At 37.6% G+C, this 18,826-nt stretch overlaps 1 protein-coding gene across 1 annotated transcript; it reads left to right on the top strand.

Moving 5' to 3' along the window:
• Positions 1-6,772: 6,772 nt before the first annotated feature.
• Positions 6,773-18,621, top strand: LOC129250794 (uncharacterized). Its single transcript, XM_054890388.1, has 6 exons — positions 6,773-7,235; positions 12,855-13,100; positions 17,302-17,411; positions 17,483-17,623; positions 17,697-17,903; positions 18,071-18,621. Exons 1-6 carry the CDS (start codon positions 6,847-6,849, stop codon positions 18,595-18,597), a joined length of 1,620 nt encoding a protein of 539 aa, XP_054746363.1. The 5' UTR covers positions 6,773-6,846; the 3' UTR covers positions 18,598-18,621.
• The last annotated feature ends 205 nt before the right edge of the window (positions 18,622-18,826 follow it).

Here is an 18,826-nt window from a genome sequence, read left to right as displayed (position 1 = left end):
CGTTCCCGCGTTAATGCCAAATCGATTTTATGCTCCTCTTAAGTTTTGGTCGACTTTGCATTCTCGCATTTGTTCCACATGAAATCAATAAATCATCGAATGGCAGAGATTTTTCGCATTTGCAAAATACAAACGCATATTAGAAAAAATACAATAAAATCTTAAAAATATAACCCAATTTTTTTTAAATCTCTTTTTTTTGTGTGAAAAAAAAAACGAACGTGTTTTAGTGGCACACTTTTATTTAGCTTTTTCTTTGTCACTTTATAAATAAATTCGCGAAAGTTTTTGAAGGTCGCTTAAAATGTAGAACATTTTAAATTTTCTTTGCCAGCTTTAAAAAGTAAAATTTTACAATGCGCTGCGTAAGTGCTCATACGTATTTCTCAATTGTCATCGGGTAAAAGTGCAATGACGTTGCAAATTTGTATAAGAAGAGAGTTGAGTTCAGTTAAGTTGGCTTATCAACGGCTTCAAGTGAGCTACGTATTTTTTCGTCACTTATTTATAAATGTTTCTGGTGTGATTTCGCAAACATTAACCTACATACATATGTATAAGAAAGTGTATAAGAAAGTGCGTACGCAGGTAGGAGGTGGCGAGGCGCATCCGATGTTGCCAGATTTTTTTAAGGGGTTGGAAGTAGTCCGAATTTTCAAAACATTGGATTTTTTTGCATTTTCTTAAAGTATAATATCTCAAAAATATTTTGTGAAAATTTGAAGTGAATCCGACAAATACTTTTCGAGTTATTCAACAGTTAACAAAGTGCACTCGGGCGCTCCGGAGCTCGATAGCAAAACTTTAAATGCGTTTTTCTCAAAACTATGTTTTTGGAACTGGTGATCACTGTAACTTAAAAACCGCTTGATAGATTTCGATAAAATTTATACTACTTTTGAAAAACATTAAAACTCGTTCCTGATCGAAGAATTTTTTTTCCAAATTTCGATTTTTTTTAACAACTAATTGTCGGTTTTTTTCTCAAAAATCTGAAAAAGTATTTTCTGATTCTAATTTTGAAAAAAACCTTCGTTCAGGCACAAGATTATCTATTACTAAAACTAATTTCTCTTGTCAAAGTGATTTTAGATGAATCTCCAAGGACTTGTGATGATCACTGCAAGGGACTTCTAGAGAAATGGGCTCCACAGAAACAGCGATCACTGTTACAATTATTATTATTTTTTTTCTGAAATTTTACTAAAGTCGAGTGGAAACATGATGTATTAATGCTATGTTTTTATATTTGTAAAATAAAGCAATCGACTAGCAAAAAAAATTTATTGAAAATCACATTTTTTCGGGCCTCTGACTACCCCTAACTCATTAAATAACTCTAGATAGGGTCTATAACTCTTAAACAAGTTGGTAACGAAGATGTGGCAACAAAATGGTGCGGAAGCGCTAGTTGGATTCTGGATGAATCACCACTCTAACCAACCAGGTAGGGTCTGGCTGACACTCATATCCCCATGCTCTTCAGTACCATTCAAGAACGATGAGGCAAAGTATCTAAACCTAGTAACAAGCCACGCATGAAAGTACCTGAGAAGATGTGTGACAGACTCTTCCTCTTCCCATTCTTTCAGCTTCTGCAGTAGTCGAAATGAGGTCAGTAGTCAAACTTTGAGTATGTCGACCGAGGAGCCAGTGGCCTGTCATCAAAGTAACTAGCATAGAGACCTTTTTCCTTGACAAGTAGCGCCTTTGAGCGCCTGACGTCCCGCTTTGGCCAAATTCTTTTTGTAGCATTACATGTCAGACTATCAAGCCATGTGTTGGCTGAAGTGACAATGCAACTTGCACCACACAGCTTGTAGCTTGAGAGGGGTATACCTACAGTCCCCATACCGAGAGGGAGGCGAGTAGTAGTGAACTCTCTCGCTAATTTGTCTGCCTAACAAATATCTGGTATGTCACTATGTCCAAATGGATGCATCTCGTTAAGAGATGCCCGGCATTTGCGAGCAATGATGGAATTAGTGAAAGCTCCATCAAGAGACTTAATCACCGCTAGGCTATCAAAATAAATATACACTTCTCTTAAGACATTTTTACCTAACCAGTCAGCTGAATACTACAATGATTAGGAAGACGAGCCGAAATGTTTGCTTTTGGGCAAGCCAAAGCCAACTTTATCGTCAAGATTTGAGTCATCAGTAAAGGACAGTAGGCAGTTTTCCGACCAGATATATTGTCAACCCACTCACATCTAGTTGGAATTCTAGAACTAAATAACCTATTAAGTAGTGGTACACTCAAGCAATAGTTGTTGTTGTTGTTGTAGCAGTAATACAAATCCTGTCAGTGTAGTGTATACCACTGGTCGTCTTGACCAGTCTAAAGGTAGGCCCAGGAAACATGGGGTGTTAAATGAGTGGGTTCTAAGGGGGATGTGAAAAGGTGGTTAGTGTCGTGCGGGGTGTCACATGTAGGACATATGTTTGGTATATAGGGGTCAATTCTGGATAAGTAAGAGTTTAACCTGCTGCAATATCCAGAACGGAGCTGGAGCTCTGCATCTGCTGTAGGTGGTGGTTGGATTCCGATTACGGCATTCGGTAGTCGGGAGTTTAGGAAGGTGATGACGGTCTCCCGATACATGCCGTTTATTGTCTGTCTAAACACCTTCTGAAGCCTGTCTCTAATTGTAGTCTTGTCGAGAGCTGTCCACCAGATTATAATTTCGTAGAGGAGAAAAGGCCTGATAACGGTTCTATATATCCAGTGAGTGTTATTCGGAGAAAGACCCTACCTGCGTCCTATGGGCTTTTTGCATGAAAATAGAGCTACAGTAGCTTTCCTTACTCTGCTCTCTACATTCCAATTTAGTTTCTTGTCGAGAGCTACAACTAAATAATTGGCGCTATCACTTACCTCTAGCCTTACACCATTTAATGTTGGCTTCAGTCTGTTTTCCTAGCGACCATCGTCACGTGATCGTTGCAACTATTCTAAATATGTCTATTCTATGGAGAGTTGGGCTTTCTTCACATGCAGAAGATTACTGTAGTCCTTTGAAAAAGTCAAGATTAACCCTCGTCTGGACACAGGCCAGAAATACAAATGGTGGCCCGCGTATAAGTGAAATAGAGGAATCCATCCTCTGTGCTCGAAAGATCAGATGGAGAAGTACTTGGCTTCACTAGGTGTGTCAAACTTGCGCCGGCTGGCGTGAGGAAGAAACGACTGAAGTGTTTTGTTAAACGTGGTAAAAATCGCTTAAACGGCAATAGCGGCAATTAAGAAGAAAAAAGAAATAGACTGATTGCGCACATTTTTAGTACATATTTACATAACTTTGCTTATACAAGGTGAAGTTCAAATTAAACAAGACTGGCGTCATAAAAATGTCTTTGATGGCGCCATCTTTTTATGGAGTTAGTTTTTTGGAAGTTACACCCTTAGCTGACCTCCAGCGAAAGCTTGGTGACATTCGGTTCAGTGGAAGCGAAGTTATTGCGTCTAAAGTGCCAGTATGTTTGTGTCATTGGTACAAAACTGAGTTTCGAACAAAGAGCTAATATCAAATTTTGTTTTAAAATGAGTAAAACGTTTACCGAAAGATTTTAATTGATGAAAAAAGTTTATGGCGATGATTGTCTATCTTGTGCCAGCGTTCATGAGTGGCTTACACGTTTCAGAGATGGTGGTGAGGACATTAATGACAATGAATATATGGGCCGCCAAAAATGAGTAATCGCCGAAAACTCCATCGAAATTGTTCGTAAATTTATCACGTTTCATTCCGCACAAGTTGACTGAGGCCCAACAGAATTCAACATTCGAAAGACCTCATTAAAGAAGCGAGAAAAGGCGAGAACGCCCTTTACAATATTGTAAATGGTGATGAAACGTGGTGTTTCCAAGATGAACCTGAAACTAAGCGTTAAAGTGCCGAATGGAAGGCCTCAGATGAGCCACCACCCAAAACCTCGCGTTTGGAGAAGTCAAAAATCAAGTCGATGCTCATTTGATTTTACGATTCCTGGGGAATTGTTCACAAGGAGCTCGTACCAACGGGCCAAACCGAAGGTTATGTATGGGTTTGGGACAGTCCATTGGCTACATCCCTGTTTATGACAAATAAGAAAAGACGATACTCGAAAAGAAAAAAGTTAATTAATAACATTTTGTTGTATTTTCTAGGTTAGTTTAGCTTAAACTGGTTGATTGACAGTTACGAATAGACCGGTTCATTCCATAGCGATACTAGATGGAGTTCATTAGTTATGTGTTTTGAAATAGTCTACCCGCATGGTGCCTGTTTCTATTGCTAATTTAAGCAGACATTTCCTGCCCACTACTGAGATATCTTCGAACCCATCAAACGGTGATGCCCCCTGACATTATAAATGTGTTTTGAATAACACGGGACATCTGCAAAGGAGATGCCGTACAGTTTCCCTTGAGCCCTGCTCGCTCCATTTCCAGCATTCTTCGCTGTCGAAGACTCCTATCTTATATGCATACGCTGCTAGTGGGCTATGTACCGTCAACACACATATAGTTTTACAGTCTCTTCATGTTCATGATAATATAAATCGAGTATGGTCGTCATATTTACATTTGATATGAGCATTCCTGCAAGTGGACAGACTTTCCCATTTTGTCCTGAATTTTCTGATCATGTTTTCGTCTAGTTTGTTGTATAATATTGGTATTGACTTTGGCATTTCGTTGACGAAATCCGGGGATAGATGGACCCCGCTTTCGCTATATCCTCTACTATCTCGTGGCAATGCAATTGCTTCAATGGTTGTCTGACTATCTATGTAAAATTAAACCTTGGAGTTGGTCCCAGTAGTATCACAAGCTAGATCTGTTGCCTTTCCAACTGTGAAAACCTCAGCGTGGAATATGCTGCAGTGATCTGGAAGCTTATACGACTTCCTTGGGGCTAACTCAAGACGATATATCCTAGCGCCTTTTCTACTAGTCATTCTAGAACCGTTCGTATAAAGGTTTTAGTGCATTGCGTTTGAAGCTAAGCCCTTAAGTCATCCTTTTTTTTAGATAGTAATCTTGAACTTTTAACCCCTTTAAAAACCGGAGCCATATAGTACATATTGTATATATTGTATATATTGTTACGGTTTATTAAGCTATGTCCATATGCCGTGTATGATAGTTCGTTTAGGTTAGGTCAAAAGCAACTAGTCGTTGAACCTTTGGCGTAGGCGCAAAGTATAAAAATTTCCTAGTCACGGTTCACCACACCAGAGTACCAGTGGTCTTACCACTGCAATATATCATACTTACAATTTTGTCACAGTGCCGATCCTTTCAAACAGGCAACGGATAACATTTTCCACAGTCGTCGATACATAAAGTGTTTACTATCTCATCTATTAGAGTTACTACTGTGATAAGAAAATCACTTCAAGAAGATTTGATTACTATTTTGTCTAACGAGTCGTCGAAGAAATTTGTTGCTCAAATTTACACTCATCCGAGAAAATCAAATTTGGTCCAATTTTGGTGTTATTGGTCGAATGGAGACTCATCAACAAAAAATAATAAAAGCTTTCAGTTAGGTCATGGCTTAAAGGACTTTTCAATACGGAAAGTCGATCTTCCATACGAAAAAAAAGGTTTTTGGTAGGAAAAATAGTTCATGCAACATACTAAGTTATTTGCATAGTTGACAATTGATCTCATCTACTGCTTGGTATCGTCCTCGCCACACTTTGAAGTATCATATCTTCACCAGTTACATTATAATCTTTATGTTCCGAATCAGTATCGGAATAAGTGCCAGCATTTTGTGGCCAACTATCTTCTAAGTAAATATTTTCCAAATGAATTACAAACTTGAACGCATTCTGTTCCACATTTTCTAATAACTACTTTTTGTACTGTACATATCTGGGGGTGTTATTGACCTTTGCGTGGAGTAAGTTCTACTTATATAAGCCGCTATAGCTTTCATTTACTTTGTTGTCTATACACCAATATCTACATACATAAAAAGGGTCCTTCAAGAGAGACGCTCTTTTTATGCCGTCTTTGACATTTGTCAAGTAGACAGATGTACAATTTTATACGATAGAACAACGCGTTAAAACTATTGAAACTTATTATGAAAATTGTCGGAAATAATCGTCCGAACGAGTGGGAAATTTAAAAATTGGTGGAAAATTTCAAGAAACTGTTTCTGTCGAGGATAGACTCAGAGGACTGTAGACCTAAAAGTAGAAATTTTGCTGAGACTATTGCTGCTGTAGCAGAAAATGTTGCTGGACAACCTTCAACATCGATATCTCCACACAATAAACAATTATGTATTCATGAACCGACTGTTTTGTCTAGACTGAGGACTACGTCTAGGTAAATGGTGGATGTTTAAATTATGTAATCTTTCACATATAATTGTCAAGAGTCGTATTTTGAATAAAAGTAGTGAAATCTAAATTTTTACATGTTTTCTATTAAAACAATATCTAGGCGCGTCTTTTGAAAGACCCTTTATTTATTTTGCTGCAGGCTTATACTATAGTGCAAAATCGTGCATCGCTGCTGGAGGATCAAATTACTGGCAACTGCTTTGAGTACACACAGTAACATTGCTAGTTGCCACATCTCAGTGCGTGCTAGCCGAGCGCACTCACCACATTTGTACATACAAACATACAAGTAAATACAAGTACATATAGATAGGTGTATTTAACGGTAATGCTACATACAATGCACGAGAATGAAGACTTACGACAATTTTCTAATACAAAATGGGCTTCAGTTGCCTCTTTTAAGTTGAATCGTCCAGTCGCATTGCCAACTGGCTGCATATTGTGTCAATTCGCTATGACAGAAATATTAATTTAATTTAAAACATCGTACGCCATGTTTTTTAAGCGTCGTCATAAGCCTGCCTTACGTCCTTCGAAGGCATATTATCACTCCAATGATCCACCATCATTGCCACCTTCTACGCAGCCACACAATGATCAACTGCCATTTCTGTTGCGTGGGCGTTTTAGTGCTCTCCCACATTTGCAAACCATCGGCGAAGAAAAAGAGAATTTAACACTCTTCATTGCTGTGTTATATGTCGTCGACTTATTTGGTGTACTCCCATTTATAACGCTGCCAGCATTGTTGGTGCAATTGGGTTTCCTCGGTATACCCTTAGTTCTGTCGGTTATTGTGCTTCAAATCTACACTTCATTTTTACTCAGTCAGTGTTGGATTATGGCTGAGTCTTTCGATCCATCTATAGTACAGAAGAGTAGGTGAGTTATGGCGAGAGGATCTATGAAGTCGGGTGCGAAATGAAAAACCGTACTGTGTGTTTTGGGAAATTCACTAAAATCTCTCAATATATATAATATTAAAACTTGTGTTTAACTTAACACCCGATCACTAGTCAGAATCCAATAAGCAGTAACTGACTCCTTAAAAAAAATGTCCGCGGAATTTTGCTTCCATTTGCTCACTATTGGCTATTGAATGAGTGGAACAGTTACAAAAATTAATTGTGTGAGAGTGTAACTGTTTTGATAGCGAAGGCGAACATCGGTAGAACGAAGGGGAAAATAGGTAGAGCGAAGAACGGTAGTGCTCTGTTACGGCGAAGCGGATAAAAGGCGGCGGTATATTTTCAAAGACAGCGCAACAGGGTCTGTGTAAAATTAGTCAAGACTACTACTAGTTACTACTACTACTTTTAAGAGTAATTATTGTGAAGGGAAATGATCCTGTTAATGACGCTTGTAATAATAAAAGTAAACTAATCTGCCTAGTGAACTTCCAACGTACAAAAAATAAATGTGTATGTAAAATAAATAAAAATATGTTCATGCGCATGTTAAGTGGTAGTCTTGGAGTGACAATTAGTGAACAGGTGTCGTATGAGTAACTTCACGATTGCTCGAAGTGTGTAAATATTTATTTATTTATATAAAGGGTTTTTCAATTGGCGCGGGTCGATTTCGGCGCCCTGTGGCAGCCATTTTGTTTTGGTGACATCTGTCAAATCTTTTGTTTATTATTCAGTTGTTTATGCCAAATCATCATGGCAAGTTACACGATTGAACAGCACGTTCAAATGATAAAACTTTATTATCAAAATTAGTGTTTATTAACGCAAGCGTTGCCCTTCCAATTTCTTATGGCCCATATTGAACCATATGGATCTAGACGACATGTGGTTCCAGCAGGACGGCGCTACGTGCCACACAGCAAACGCCATTTTATTCCATTTCAACATCTACCCGCCCTTATTGAAAAACCCTATATTAAGCCAATGAATATATCAAATTCTTATAGGCTAAGTAGACATATTTCAAGGTTAATAGACATTAAAACAATGAAGGTACAAATAAACTATTTATAATAAATATTCAAAAATTTTAATAATTTTGTCTTTTGAATATGAAAAATCTATTTCAACAAATTTAGAGATTTTATTAAACTCAAATAAAGCGCTAGTAATAGGTGAATTTCGAGTGTAAAGAGATTTTGAGAGACTAACATAGAAAAACTCCGAACTACGAAGAACTCTGGTCGGAATATTACAGAAAATCCTCTCAAGAAGCACCGGACAGTCAACAGCACCATGGATCAAATGAAAAATGAAAGACAAAGATAAAATTATTCTGCTGTTCTGCAATGATTTTAAGTTAATCAATAAGCATCGCACTTCATACGTAGAGATAGAATCCGAAAAGTGTTAATTACGCAACGCGAAATATAAGAATACTTTCTGGATTCGTTCGAATGTGACTTGCAGGTATTTTTGGCCCACTCACGGACCATGGCTTTTTTTAGCGCCTCGAGACTGGAGATCTTTTAGTTTGCTCTCCAAAATGGTCCAAAGAGAATAATCCATCGGATTCGTGTCTGGTGAATTTGAAAGCCATTGTGTGGGTGTTATGAAGTTCGGAACGTTGTTTTTAGCCATTCTTGGTTCACTCGAGCTTTGTGAGACGGTGCCGAGTCCTATTGAAACGTCCATGGTCCTCTACCGAAATGTTTGTCTGCCTAGGCTTTCAAAGTAACCTCCAAAATATTTTCCCGATAATATTTCGCATTTGCCTTGACGCAAAAATTTTCTCGTCAGAAAACACAATGTTCGGAAATTGACCGCTTTTGGCCAAGCGAAGCAACTCTTCCGCTCTCTCAAGTCTGACTTGTTGCTGCTTTGGTGTGAGATCCTGCGCCTTTTGGCTGGCTTGAAAATATTGTGTGAAAGCCTTTTGGCTGGCTTGTAAGGCTTGACTTTTGACAGATATTTTCAGGTCTTTCGTTCTCTCGCCAATTGATTGGCACTTCGTCGGGGATTTCGTTCAAGACGGTTCTTCACTTTTTGAACCATTTCACGTGACGTTGCAGTCTTTTGATAAACAACTCCATAACGTTTCGCGTTGCAACCAGTATCATTGTAATGAGTAATGGTGCGATAAACAAAAACTTTGTTTACTTTAAGGTGCTCGAGCTCCCGAACAATCGCTGGTTGTGATTTTCCAACCAATATTACGTTTGAAACCCATTACGGATTTTCTTTTTTCCTGTATACTCTCGGCAAAATACTTCCACGCACCTGTAAATAATACCCCGGACTGTCATTTAGCGAACTAACAGACAGCTGATGGGCGTGCACCAGCTGCGCGAGCGGTCTGAAATTGGTTACACTTCGAGTGCCGGACCCTGTAGTATTCTTCTAGAACATGTAACCTACTTATTTTTGAGCAATTTTTAAGAATGGCGAATTAAAGATAGTGTAACGAACCCATCTGCAGAATCGCCTGACAATTGTGCTTATCTCTTTTTGCATTGCTAAGTGCACAACATTTCTGCTAAGCCAACGGAGCACTGTCTTATTGGCAGACACGCTTAGAGATTAGGAGTGCAGGCACATGACTTCTGCAGAAGCCTGTCTAAGCGAAGAAGGTTGAAATGGTTGTCCAGAGAGAGGGCATATTTGAACGAAAATCAAATTGGTTGATCGATGGTTCCGCACTTTCTGTGCCAACACCCTGCTCTATCCAGATGAAGATTCATAACTTTAAGTAGACACTTTTTAATCGTAATGAGTTGCTCGTTCTTCATTTTCTCACTAACAAAAAAATAGACTAAAGGTATATGTGGATTTTATTTTAATTTTAGTTTTTTTATAGTCAGCGTAAAAAAATAATCAAAATAAGTGACCTAACAAATAAAAAGCCTTAAAGCCGCTGGCTAAGTTAAATTTATTTAACACTTGAAGTTTTAGCATCCACTATGATTGTGAAATAATTTGTAAACTAATAAATCTGTGCTGAGCCACTTTTTCCAAACTACACATTTTTAAATAGTACTTACGTGAAATATATTTTTACTTAAGAGTGCGCAAAATATACTTTGGAAGGCAAAAGATGTAATAATAGTAAATAGTTTTGATGTTTTCAAGTTTTAAATATTTTTGTATTTATTAATGTTTCTATAAAAGTATAGTGCATTCGATAACAAAAACCATAAAAGTCAAAGTTCAAAGTCTGTGCAAATTCACAAACATTTAACAAATCAAGAAAATTTGCCATCAAAACTTTCAACTTTTTTTTAATCAATGCTGAGAATTTTTTCCACATATGTTCTCGTTTTTCTATTGTTCCATTTTTCTCGTTTTAAAGAGTGATCAATTTAGAGGTATCGGATTTTAAATTGAAATAAAACAACGAAATTTCAAATTGAGTGGGCAATCTTTATTATTTTCATTCGTTACATTTATTGACGTGATAACGTCTTATAATTCGATTTAACAGGCTGCACGCACGAAAAAATGTGTCGTTACCTGGCTCATTAGTGTTACCTTGCTCATTGCCGTTACCTTGCTCATATGTCGTTACCTTGAATGAACTGCAAGCGAAAGCGCGGAACGAACGACAAAGCAAACAAAGCAAACGAACGGCAACGTTCGACATCTTGCTCTCTCCTACTTACGTGAGCGTATATGTGTATGTATATGCGCATATATACATATATAAAATCACGTATTTGTATTTGCATATGCCTTCTTATTGATTATTATTAATTTGATTTACTTGAAGAATTTAAAATAAAACCAAGTTTGTTAATAATACCTGTTGTTTTAATGTTATCATTATTTTTTGACGTGATTATGTTATGTTATGATATGTTATGTTATGTTATGTTATGTTATGTTATGTTATGTTATGTTATGTTATGTTATGTTATGTTATGTTATGTTATGTTATGTTATGTTATGTTATGTTATGTTATGTTATGTTATGTTATGTTATGTTATGTTATGTTATGTTATGTTATGTTATGTTATGTTATGTTATGTTATGTTATGTTATGTTATGTTATGTTATGTTATGTTATGTTATGTTATGTTATGTTATGTTATATTGTTATGTTATGTTATGTTATGTTATGTTATGTTATGTTACGTTATGTTATGTTATGTTATGTTATGTTATGTTATGTTATGTTATGTTATGTTATGTTATGTTATGTTATGTTATGTTATGTTATGTTATGTTATGTTATGTTATGTTATGTTATGTTATGTTATGTTATGTTATGTTATGTTATGTTATGTTATGTTATGTTATGTTATGTTATGTTATGTTATGTTATGTTATGTTATGTTATGTTATGTTAATATATATTATGTTATGTTAATGTTAACTCATTCTCTATATCCATACAAAATATCTATCAAACAAATAAAATTAAAATTTTCTTTTGAAAAATGCAACCATTCAATTAGTATTTTCTTATGACGTTATCACGTTAAACTATCGTCAGTAAACCGACTTTACAGACAACCTCTTTTTTTTTAAAGATAATCCCTTTTAAATGTTAGCCTCAAGTGCGCCGTGATTCGACCATCCGTAAACACCAATTTTGAATGATTTGCTGGAGGACTACTGTCGGTATCTAATTGTGAATAACTTTAGTAATGTTGGCTTTCAATGCCTAAATTGAAACTGGTCTATGGTGTTAGGGGTAGTCAGAGGCCCGAAAAAGTGATGATTTTCAAGAATTTTTTTTGCTAGTCAATTACTTTAATTTATAAATATAGAAACATAGCATTAAAACTTCATGTTTCGGCTTGACTTTAGCGAAATTTCAAAAAAAAAAAAAATTATGGCTTTTTGTGTTGAGCCCGTTTCTCCAGGAGTCCCTTGCGGTGATCTTCACAAGTCATTGGAAATTCATCTAAAATCAATCGGACAAGAGAAATGAGTTCTATTAATACATAATTTGGTGCCTGATCGAAGCTTTTTTTCAAAATTAACAATATGAGGGCCTCAGTAAATATTTTCAGATTTTCGAGAAAAAAACGACAATTAATTGTTTAAAAAAATCGAAACTTTTGAAAAAAAATCCTTCGATCAGACACGAGTTTTTTTATGTTTTTCAATAGCAGTATACATTTTATTGAAATCTACCATGCGGTTTTTAAGTTACAGTGATCACCAGTTCAAAAAACAAAGTTTTGAGAAACACAGAAAAACTTGAAATTTTGCTATCGAGCTCCGGAGCGCCCGAGCGCCCTCTGTTAATTGTTGAATAACTCGAAAAGTATTTGTCCGATTCACTTCAAATTTTCACACAATATTTTCAAAGTAATATCTTTTAGAAAATGCAAAAAAAAATCCAATTTTTTTTTAAATTCTGACTACTCCTAACCCCTTATCCACAAGGCATTTAGGTTTTACAAAGCATTAAGGCTTTGCCCAAGGTGTGCGTGCCTCCATCAATTGTTTGTTCGAGTCTGGGAGCAGGTTAGCATTCCAAAGAGTACTAATATAAAAATACATATTATATATATTCCATCACAAAACAATAAATACGTATACTTATGCAATTTCATAATTTTTAAATATTTTAATTAACAGGTACCCTTATGCAGCTATTGCCGATTTGGCATACGGACGCTACCTCAGCCTTTTCGTGCGCATCTTGCTCGACATCAGTATTTTCGCCACAGCCATACCAAGTTTGGTGATAGCTGCACAAAATCTAGAGCTGGTCGGTGAACGTATAACCGACGATGAATTCTCATTTTCGTTTTGCTACTGGGTTATTATAATTGGTATATTTTGTTGTCCGCTGATGTGGCTACGCAGTCCCAAACATATGCGGTAAGAGGCGACGAAGCGTGAAAAAATTCCTTTATATGTACTTGATATTTACGTAATGCATGTAAATATTTATGTTGCTTATTAAAATATTTATCATAGATATTATTATTTACATACAGTAATTAGGCAGAGACTTAGAAACCATTACGAACAGCCATTTCGAGTTGCTTAAAAGGTGAACATTCTCCAAATTAGATGCTGATTTTTCAGGATTAAATTTTACCGATTGGGCGGTAGCTGAATGGGTTGGTGTGTAACTACCATTTGGAAGTGTACGGGTTCGAATCACCATACATGAAACAGCAAAATGATAGAAAGTATTTTTTAATAGCAGTCGCCCCTCGACAGGCAATGACAAGCCTCCGAGCGTATTTCTGTCACGAAAAAGTTTCTCATAAAAACTCATTTCAGCCCAGCCAAACACCGATTAAAGGGTGTAAACGCCGATTATATACATTGAGTTATTATCCGGTATCCAGCCGGCTGGATAGTTGCTCAACAAAAAAATCTTTACTAGGTAGCTAACAATAAGCTAGCGACTAACAAAAATTCTGTTGTAAATATAGGAGACAATTTTTGGGTCACATATGTAACAGCGGCTCGGGGCTAGCGGGACAAAGCCTGCCTTCATTTAGAGCAGTACTTTTTGCTATTCGATAATGATATTTTTTCGCAGTTAACATATCACAAACGAAGCATTTACCAGGGAACTTTTCTTTCAAATGAACCTATTTTTTCAAAGTTAGCTGCCTTTTAAGACGCAGTGAGTTTTTAATATTTTTTAATATCAACTTATGTGGGAGAGTATTCCACAGACGAATAGCGAATACAAAAAAATTGTGTTAATATATTGATGACTTAAATTTCGCGAGCAAGAGTTGAGATGATCTGATTAACTTGGTGTGATGAGTTTATGCTTGAGATACTGAGGTTCGTGTGATATCGATGTTTTGTGTAACATAGTAAGGAATCTCTGTTTTAATATATTTTCAAGAGGCATAAGAGCCTTAATTGAAATGTGCTCAAGACGTTTTACCCCGTACGTGCAGGTTGCGTACGGTATTTGAGGACAACTTAAGAGTAAAACTATTTAGCTTTTATTTAGAACAAAATTTAATGAAACTTCACGAATTTTTTACACAACATAAAGCTATTACATATCTATAAAATCATTCAAAAAATGAAACTGTGAAAAGATTTATAAAATCTCAGATGATAGGATGGCTCGGGCACGTGTTAAAAATGTCCTAGGAGAGAACAACTCGAAAGACAGTTGAATTACGCGCTGTTGGAGGCTGAAGAAGAGATGGTCCGAAGGCATGGAAAAGCTAAACGTGTGGCGTCCCGACTAGAAATTTTGGTAAGGCGGTGATTAGGCGCAAATAAGGCAGACCGCATTTCAAATTTGCGCCTCATAAGGCAGCCAAACTAGACCCAAGTCCCGAAAGGTATCGCCACACATCTGCCTCATTAGGCGCAGGTTCGAAAAACCGAACTTCGGTAATACTCCGGATGCCCTTCTACAAATTAGTTAGGGATTCCAATTTATGCCTAAGTGAGACACTGCCACAGATTTTCGTGACCACAACCAAATTTGGTATTGTTCTGGCATGCCAATCTTTGCCTTGCCTAACGTGGGCCTGGTAAGGTAATAGTGAGGCGTGCTTGATGGCACAAGGTTATGAATGAAGCAATGGTTCACCAAGGACTGTGATGCTAGAAGAAGAATAAAATCAGTAGAATTCCCATTAGCTGCAATAACCTCCTCGTTCCAGGTCCGGAAACGATTGCTTGCCCGAATTAAATGCTTCTTATTCATATTGACTGTAACGGCATGTTAATGGTGTTATGAGTATGCTTACTGGTTTCACGCCTAACTACGCCCCATACATAGTAATGCAGGGTGTTAAGGTGTTAGGTGGCCAAAAGTTCGTAGTTATGTAGTCATGGAAATTTTCAGTCACTCAATCTTGTGAGCAAGCAGAGTATTGCTGAAAGATATATGGGCTGCCACCGCGTATACTATCAACGTAGGGTATCACTATTGCCCCTAGAACCTCGATACATGCAGCAGAATGTACTTGAAATCATTGAGTAAAGAAGTGTGGTGGCATGACATATCCTTTGTTGCTCACAACACCTAAAACCACAACAGTGGCGGGAAAATTCGGGTGCATGAACACAGAAACCTTTGTAGGATTAGAACATAACCATTTGCCATTTTTGCCGTTCGTCTTTTGGTGTTGGTCAACATTTTTTCGTCAGGAAAAAACTTCAACATCTCAGGAGGATCAGGGTGTTTAATTTTGTTTAGTGTTTTGTTCGCAGTCCTCGTGTTTGCTCCGACATAAACTGTCTTCTGTGTATAATGTGGGACTTATACCAGAGCTCTTCATCGACAACTCGACGGATAAGAACCCCAGAAACTTTAAGATTTCTTGCAAGAGCCCTAATTGATTTCGAAGAATCCTCAACAATGATCGCTTGTGCTTGTTGAATAAATTCAGCAGATCGCATAGTGTCAAAACGTTCCCCATGATTTTTACATTTTGCAACAGGCTCAGCGTCGCCGCTTGATGCTTCCAGCTCAAGGCGGTCCTTATGAACGAATGAATGATCGCAATTAAGAAAATTAGAGATTTCTAAATCGATGAGATTAGTACATATAGCGACTGTATGAGTTAAGTTGCAAATGGTTTTGTGAAATTATAGCCACATACATATTCATTCAGATTCACTTAGAGCACAGTGCTACAGCTGCTTTTTGCTGCTATGAAACACTATTAGATTAGGTAGATTAGGATATTTACCTCCTTTACTGTAATTGCAGAAGCGAGCAGCCAATCCACAGTTTCCTTAATTGCGGCTACTTCTCCTTGGAAAACACTACAGTGGTCCGGAAGCCTAAATTTGAGCTTGTGGGGAGCTCCTTGCAGAATACTTTGCCACCAACTCTTTCCTGCAACTTTGAGCCATCCGTTAACATATTAGCCATGCTCCGTTTCCAAATGTTGCACCTCGCCCACCCTTCCCTTGAAGGAATATGAATGGAAGAAGTTCCGCTCGGACCTAGCGAAGGTGTACAATGATCCAGCACCATGGGGATGAACTAAAAGTTGTTCAGAATGCTAGAGTGTCCGTAGCTTAAGTCTAGCTTATGGTCCGAACACCTCTGATTGTGGCGCGTGCAGCAGCATTTTTTCCTGCAATGTCCACGGGTGCCACATTCATCATAGCGTTGAGTGCTAGAGTAGGTGTGGTCCGAAGCGCCCCACTGATTCCAATGAGAGCAGACCTTTGAACCCTCTCCAGCTGTTTAACTGATGTTATACTTTCCAGCGAGTTCCACCAGATAAGGACTCCGTACAGCAGAATTGGCTTTATTATTGTGTTATAAAACCCAAAAGTAACTTTCAGCAAAGGGCCCCATCTTTTGCCGATAGCGCCCCTATAGCCATACAAGGCGACTGTTGCCTTCCTAATTCTCTCCTCAATGTTAGGCTTCCACGTTAACCCTCTGTCAAGGACAAGTCTCAGGTACTTAACTCTATCAGAGAGCGTCAACGGGGTGCCTGCTATTGAGGGGAGAGAGACTCTAGATGGAATAACATTTTGATGCATCTTTACTTTCGAGAAAAGTTTAGTCTTTACTTGAATTATCAGAACCTCTTGTATAGGTGTATCAAATATGGTTGCTTTAATAGCCATTTAAGGGGTTAGGAGGGTTTGAAAATTTCAAAAAATCGATTTTTTGTCTCATTTAATAGTACAGTATGATTAAAATACTCTCCTAAAATTTTAAGTCGATCCGAGTAAAATTCTAAGAGATAGACCCTTCAGAAGTTCCGCCCATTAGGCCACGTCAGTTGAGCGCTTCGCGGAAGCAGCTGCATATCTATTGTTGGACGGCCTTCCCCACTTTCTTTTACAATTCAAGGGCAATTCAAACTAGTTTTTAATATTTTAGTTTATGCTTGCTTCTTGAGTTAATTTCATACAAATATTGCCCCTAATCAAGTGAACCGGGCTGTATGTATTTACTAGCACTTATTTTTGCAATAACGCTTAGTTCGGAAATCATCCTATATGATATGCTTCATATGTTATGTTACGTTATGCAATAACTAGTTAAGCTTGTGCGCATTTATATCATTCTAATGCCTGCGGCTTGCATTGTTTAAGCTGTTATTTTTATTTGCAGTGGATTGACGATTTTCTCGCTCTTCGTACTCATTGTGATTGTGATTCTTTTGTGGTTTTGCCTCTTCGCCTCAATGCCGTTGGGTAAACCCTTCGAAGGCGTCAACTTTGGTACGTTCAAATGTGAGAATCGTTCATTGACTCTTATTTTATAGTACGACATACTTTTTTTAATTCTCTAGAAATTCCATCGTTCTTGGCGCTTCTGAATGGCTACAGCATTTTGGCTTTCCAGTTCGACATTCATCCAATGCTACTCACCTTGCAAATCGATATGCAGCACAAGTCTCAAGTTTACTGGGCCGCCTTCAGTGGCATCACAAGTAAGTTTGCTATGCCATACCCGTAAATATGTAATACCATATGCACCTATACTAATACCAGTTCTTATTTCAGTTACATGCGCCATTGCTATTTTCGGTTCCATTATTGCGGCTTACAAGTTCGGCACCATGATCGCCGATAATCTGCTCGAGTCTCTGCCGAAGAGTGTTCCGTTATATGTTTTGCTAATACTCATCGCACTGCAGTTGTGCTTTTCGATTATTGTGGGTAGCTCGGCGATGTTTTTGCAAATTGAAAATTATCTACAAATTAAAGAAGGTAGAGGAATTATTTAAAATAATTTATTTACATTTATTTTGCAGCCTCAACTGCAAATATTAATCCAAAATACTGAAATTTTCCACATACCTGTGCCTGCCATTTTGCAATCTCCTCTGTTACCAACAAATAACATTTTTCCACCTCTTCTCTTCTCTTTTTCTCAGCTTTTTCGTGGAAGCGCATTGCTTTGCGTTCTTCTGTTGTCGGCCTCGAAGTGCTCATAGCCGAATTTGTGCCTAATTTTGATGTTCTCATGGATATAGTAGGCGGCACAATTGTCGCGCCACTGGTCTTTATCCTACCGCCACTACTCTATCGTCGTATTAGTCACATGGAAAGGCTGCACCAGCGCGTCGCTACGGAGTCTTCATATGGCAGCATACCACTCGATTTGAATTTCGAACCGGTGCATTCGGACATGGAACAGTTATTGATGCTGGAACAACAACAAAGGAATGGCGTGCCACTATCGTGCCGTCTGCGTATGCGCAAATATTGGCTACATATTTTGAAGTGTTGGTATCGTCTGAAATGCGATCTTACCGTGTCTTTGTCGGTGATGCTTTTTGGTGCATTGGCCACTATAATTTCAACTTATTTGAATGTATTTAGTATTACTGATCTTTTCCGCTACGAGGCGACGTGTTTCTTCAATATGACGAAAGATGTTGCCAAAAACCAAAAGTATTAAAGATTTACTTCCATATCTTTTAAATGGTATTCTTGTTTTTAGTTTTTTGGTTTTAGAGCAATGAGAGCTAAACTGAAAACTCTAAAGATTGGTCGGTTTTATAGTTGGATGTTTGTGTGTTGTGGCCAACGTAGCCGGTGGCTTGGTTGTTGACTGCCATTCGGAAGTGCGTAGGTTCGAATCTCCGTGCATGAAAGCCAAAATGAAAAAAAGTTTTTTCTAATAGCGG

Source organism: Anastrepha obliqua, chromosome 1 (assembly GCF_027943255.1).
Source record: "Anastrepha obliqua isolate idAnaObli1 chromosome 1, idAnaObli1_1.0, whole genome shotgun sequence".
NCBI lineage: Eukaryota > Metazoa > Arthropoda > Insecta > Diptera > Tephritidae > Anastrepha > Anastrepha obliqua.
Note: the sequence above shows the minus strand (reverse complement) of the source record. Positions and strands in the feature narration are given on the sequence as shown.

What these genes read in the sequence shown, in the direction of transcription:
- LOC129250794 (XM_054890388.1), top strand. Translation starts at nt 6,847, where the DNA reads ATGTTTTTTAAGCGTCGTCATAAGCCTGCCTTACGTCCTTCGAAGGCA. An exon ending in CGCCTTCAGTGGCATCACAA is followed by an intron (nt 17,624 to 17,696) that starts GTAAGTTTGCTA and finishes TTCTTATTTCAG; the next exon opens with TTACATGCGCCATTGCTATT. An exon ending in TTATCTACAAATTAAAGAAG is followed by an intron (nt 17,904 to 18,070) that starts GTAGAGGAATTA and finishes TCTTTTTCTCAG; the next exon opens with CTTTTTCGTGGAAGCGCATT.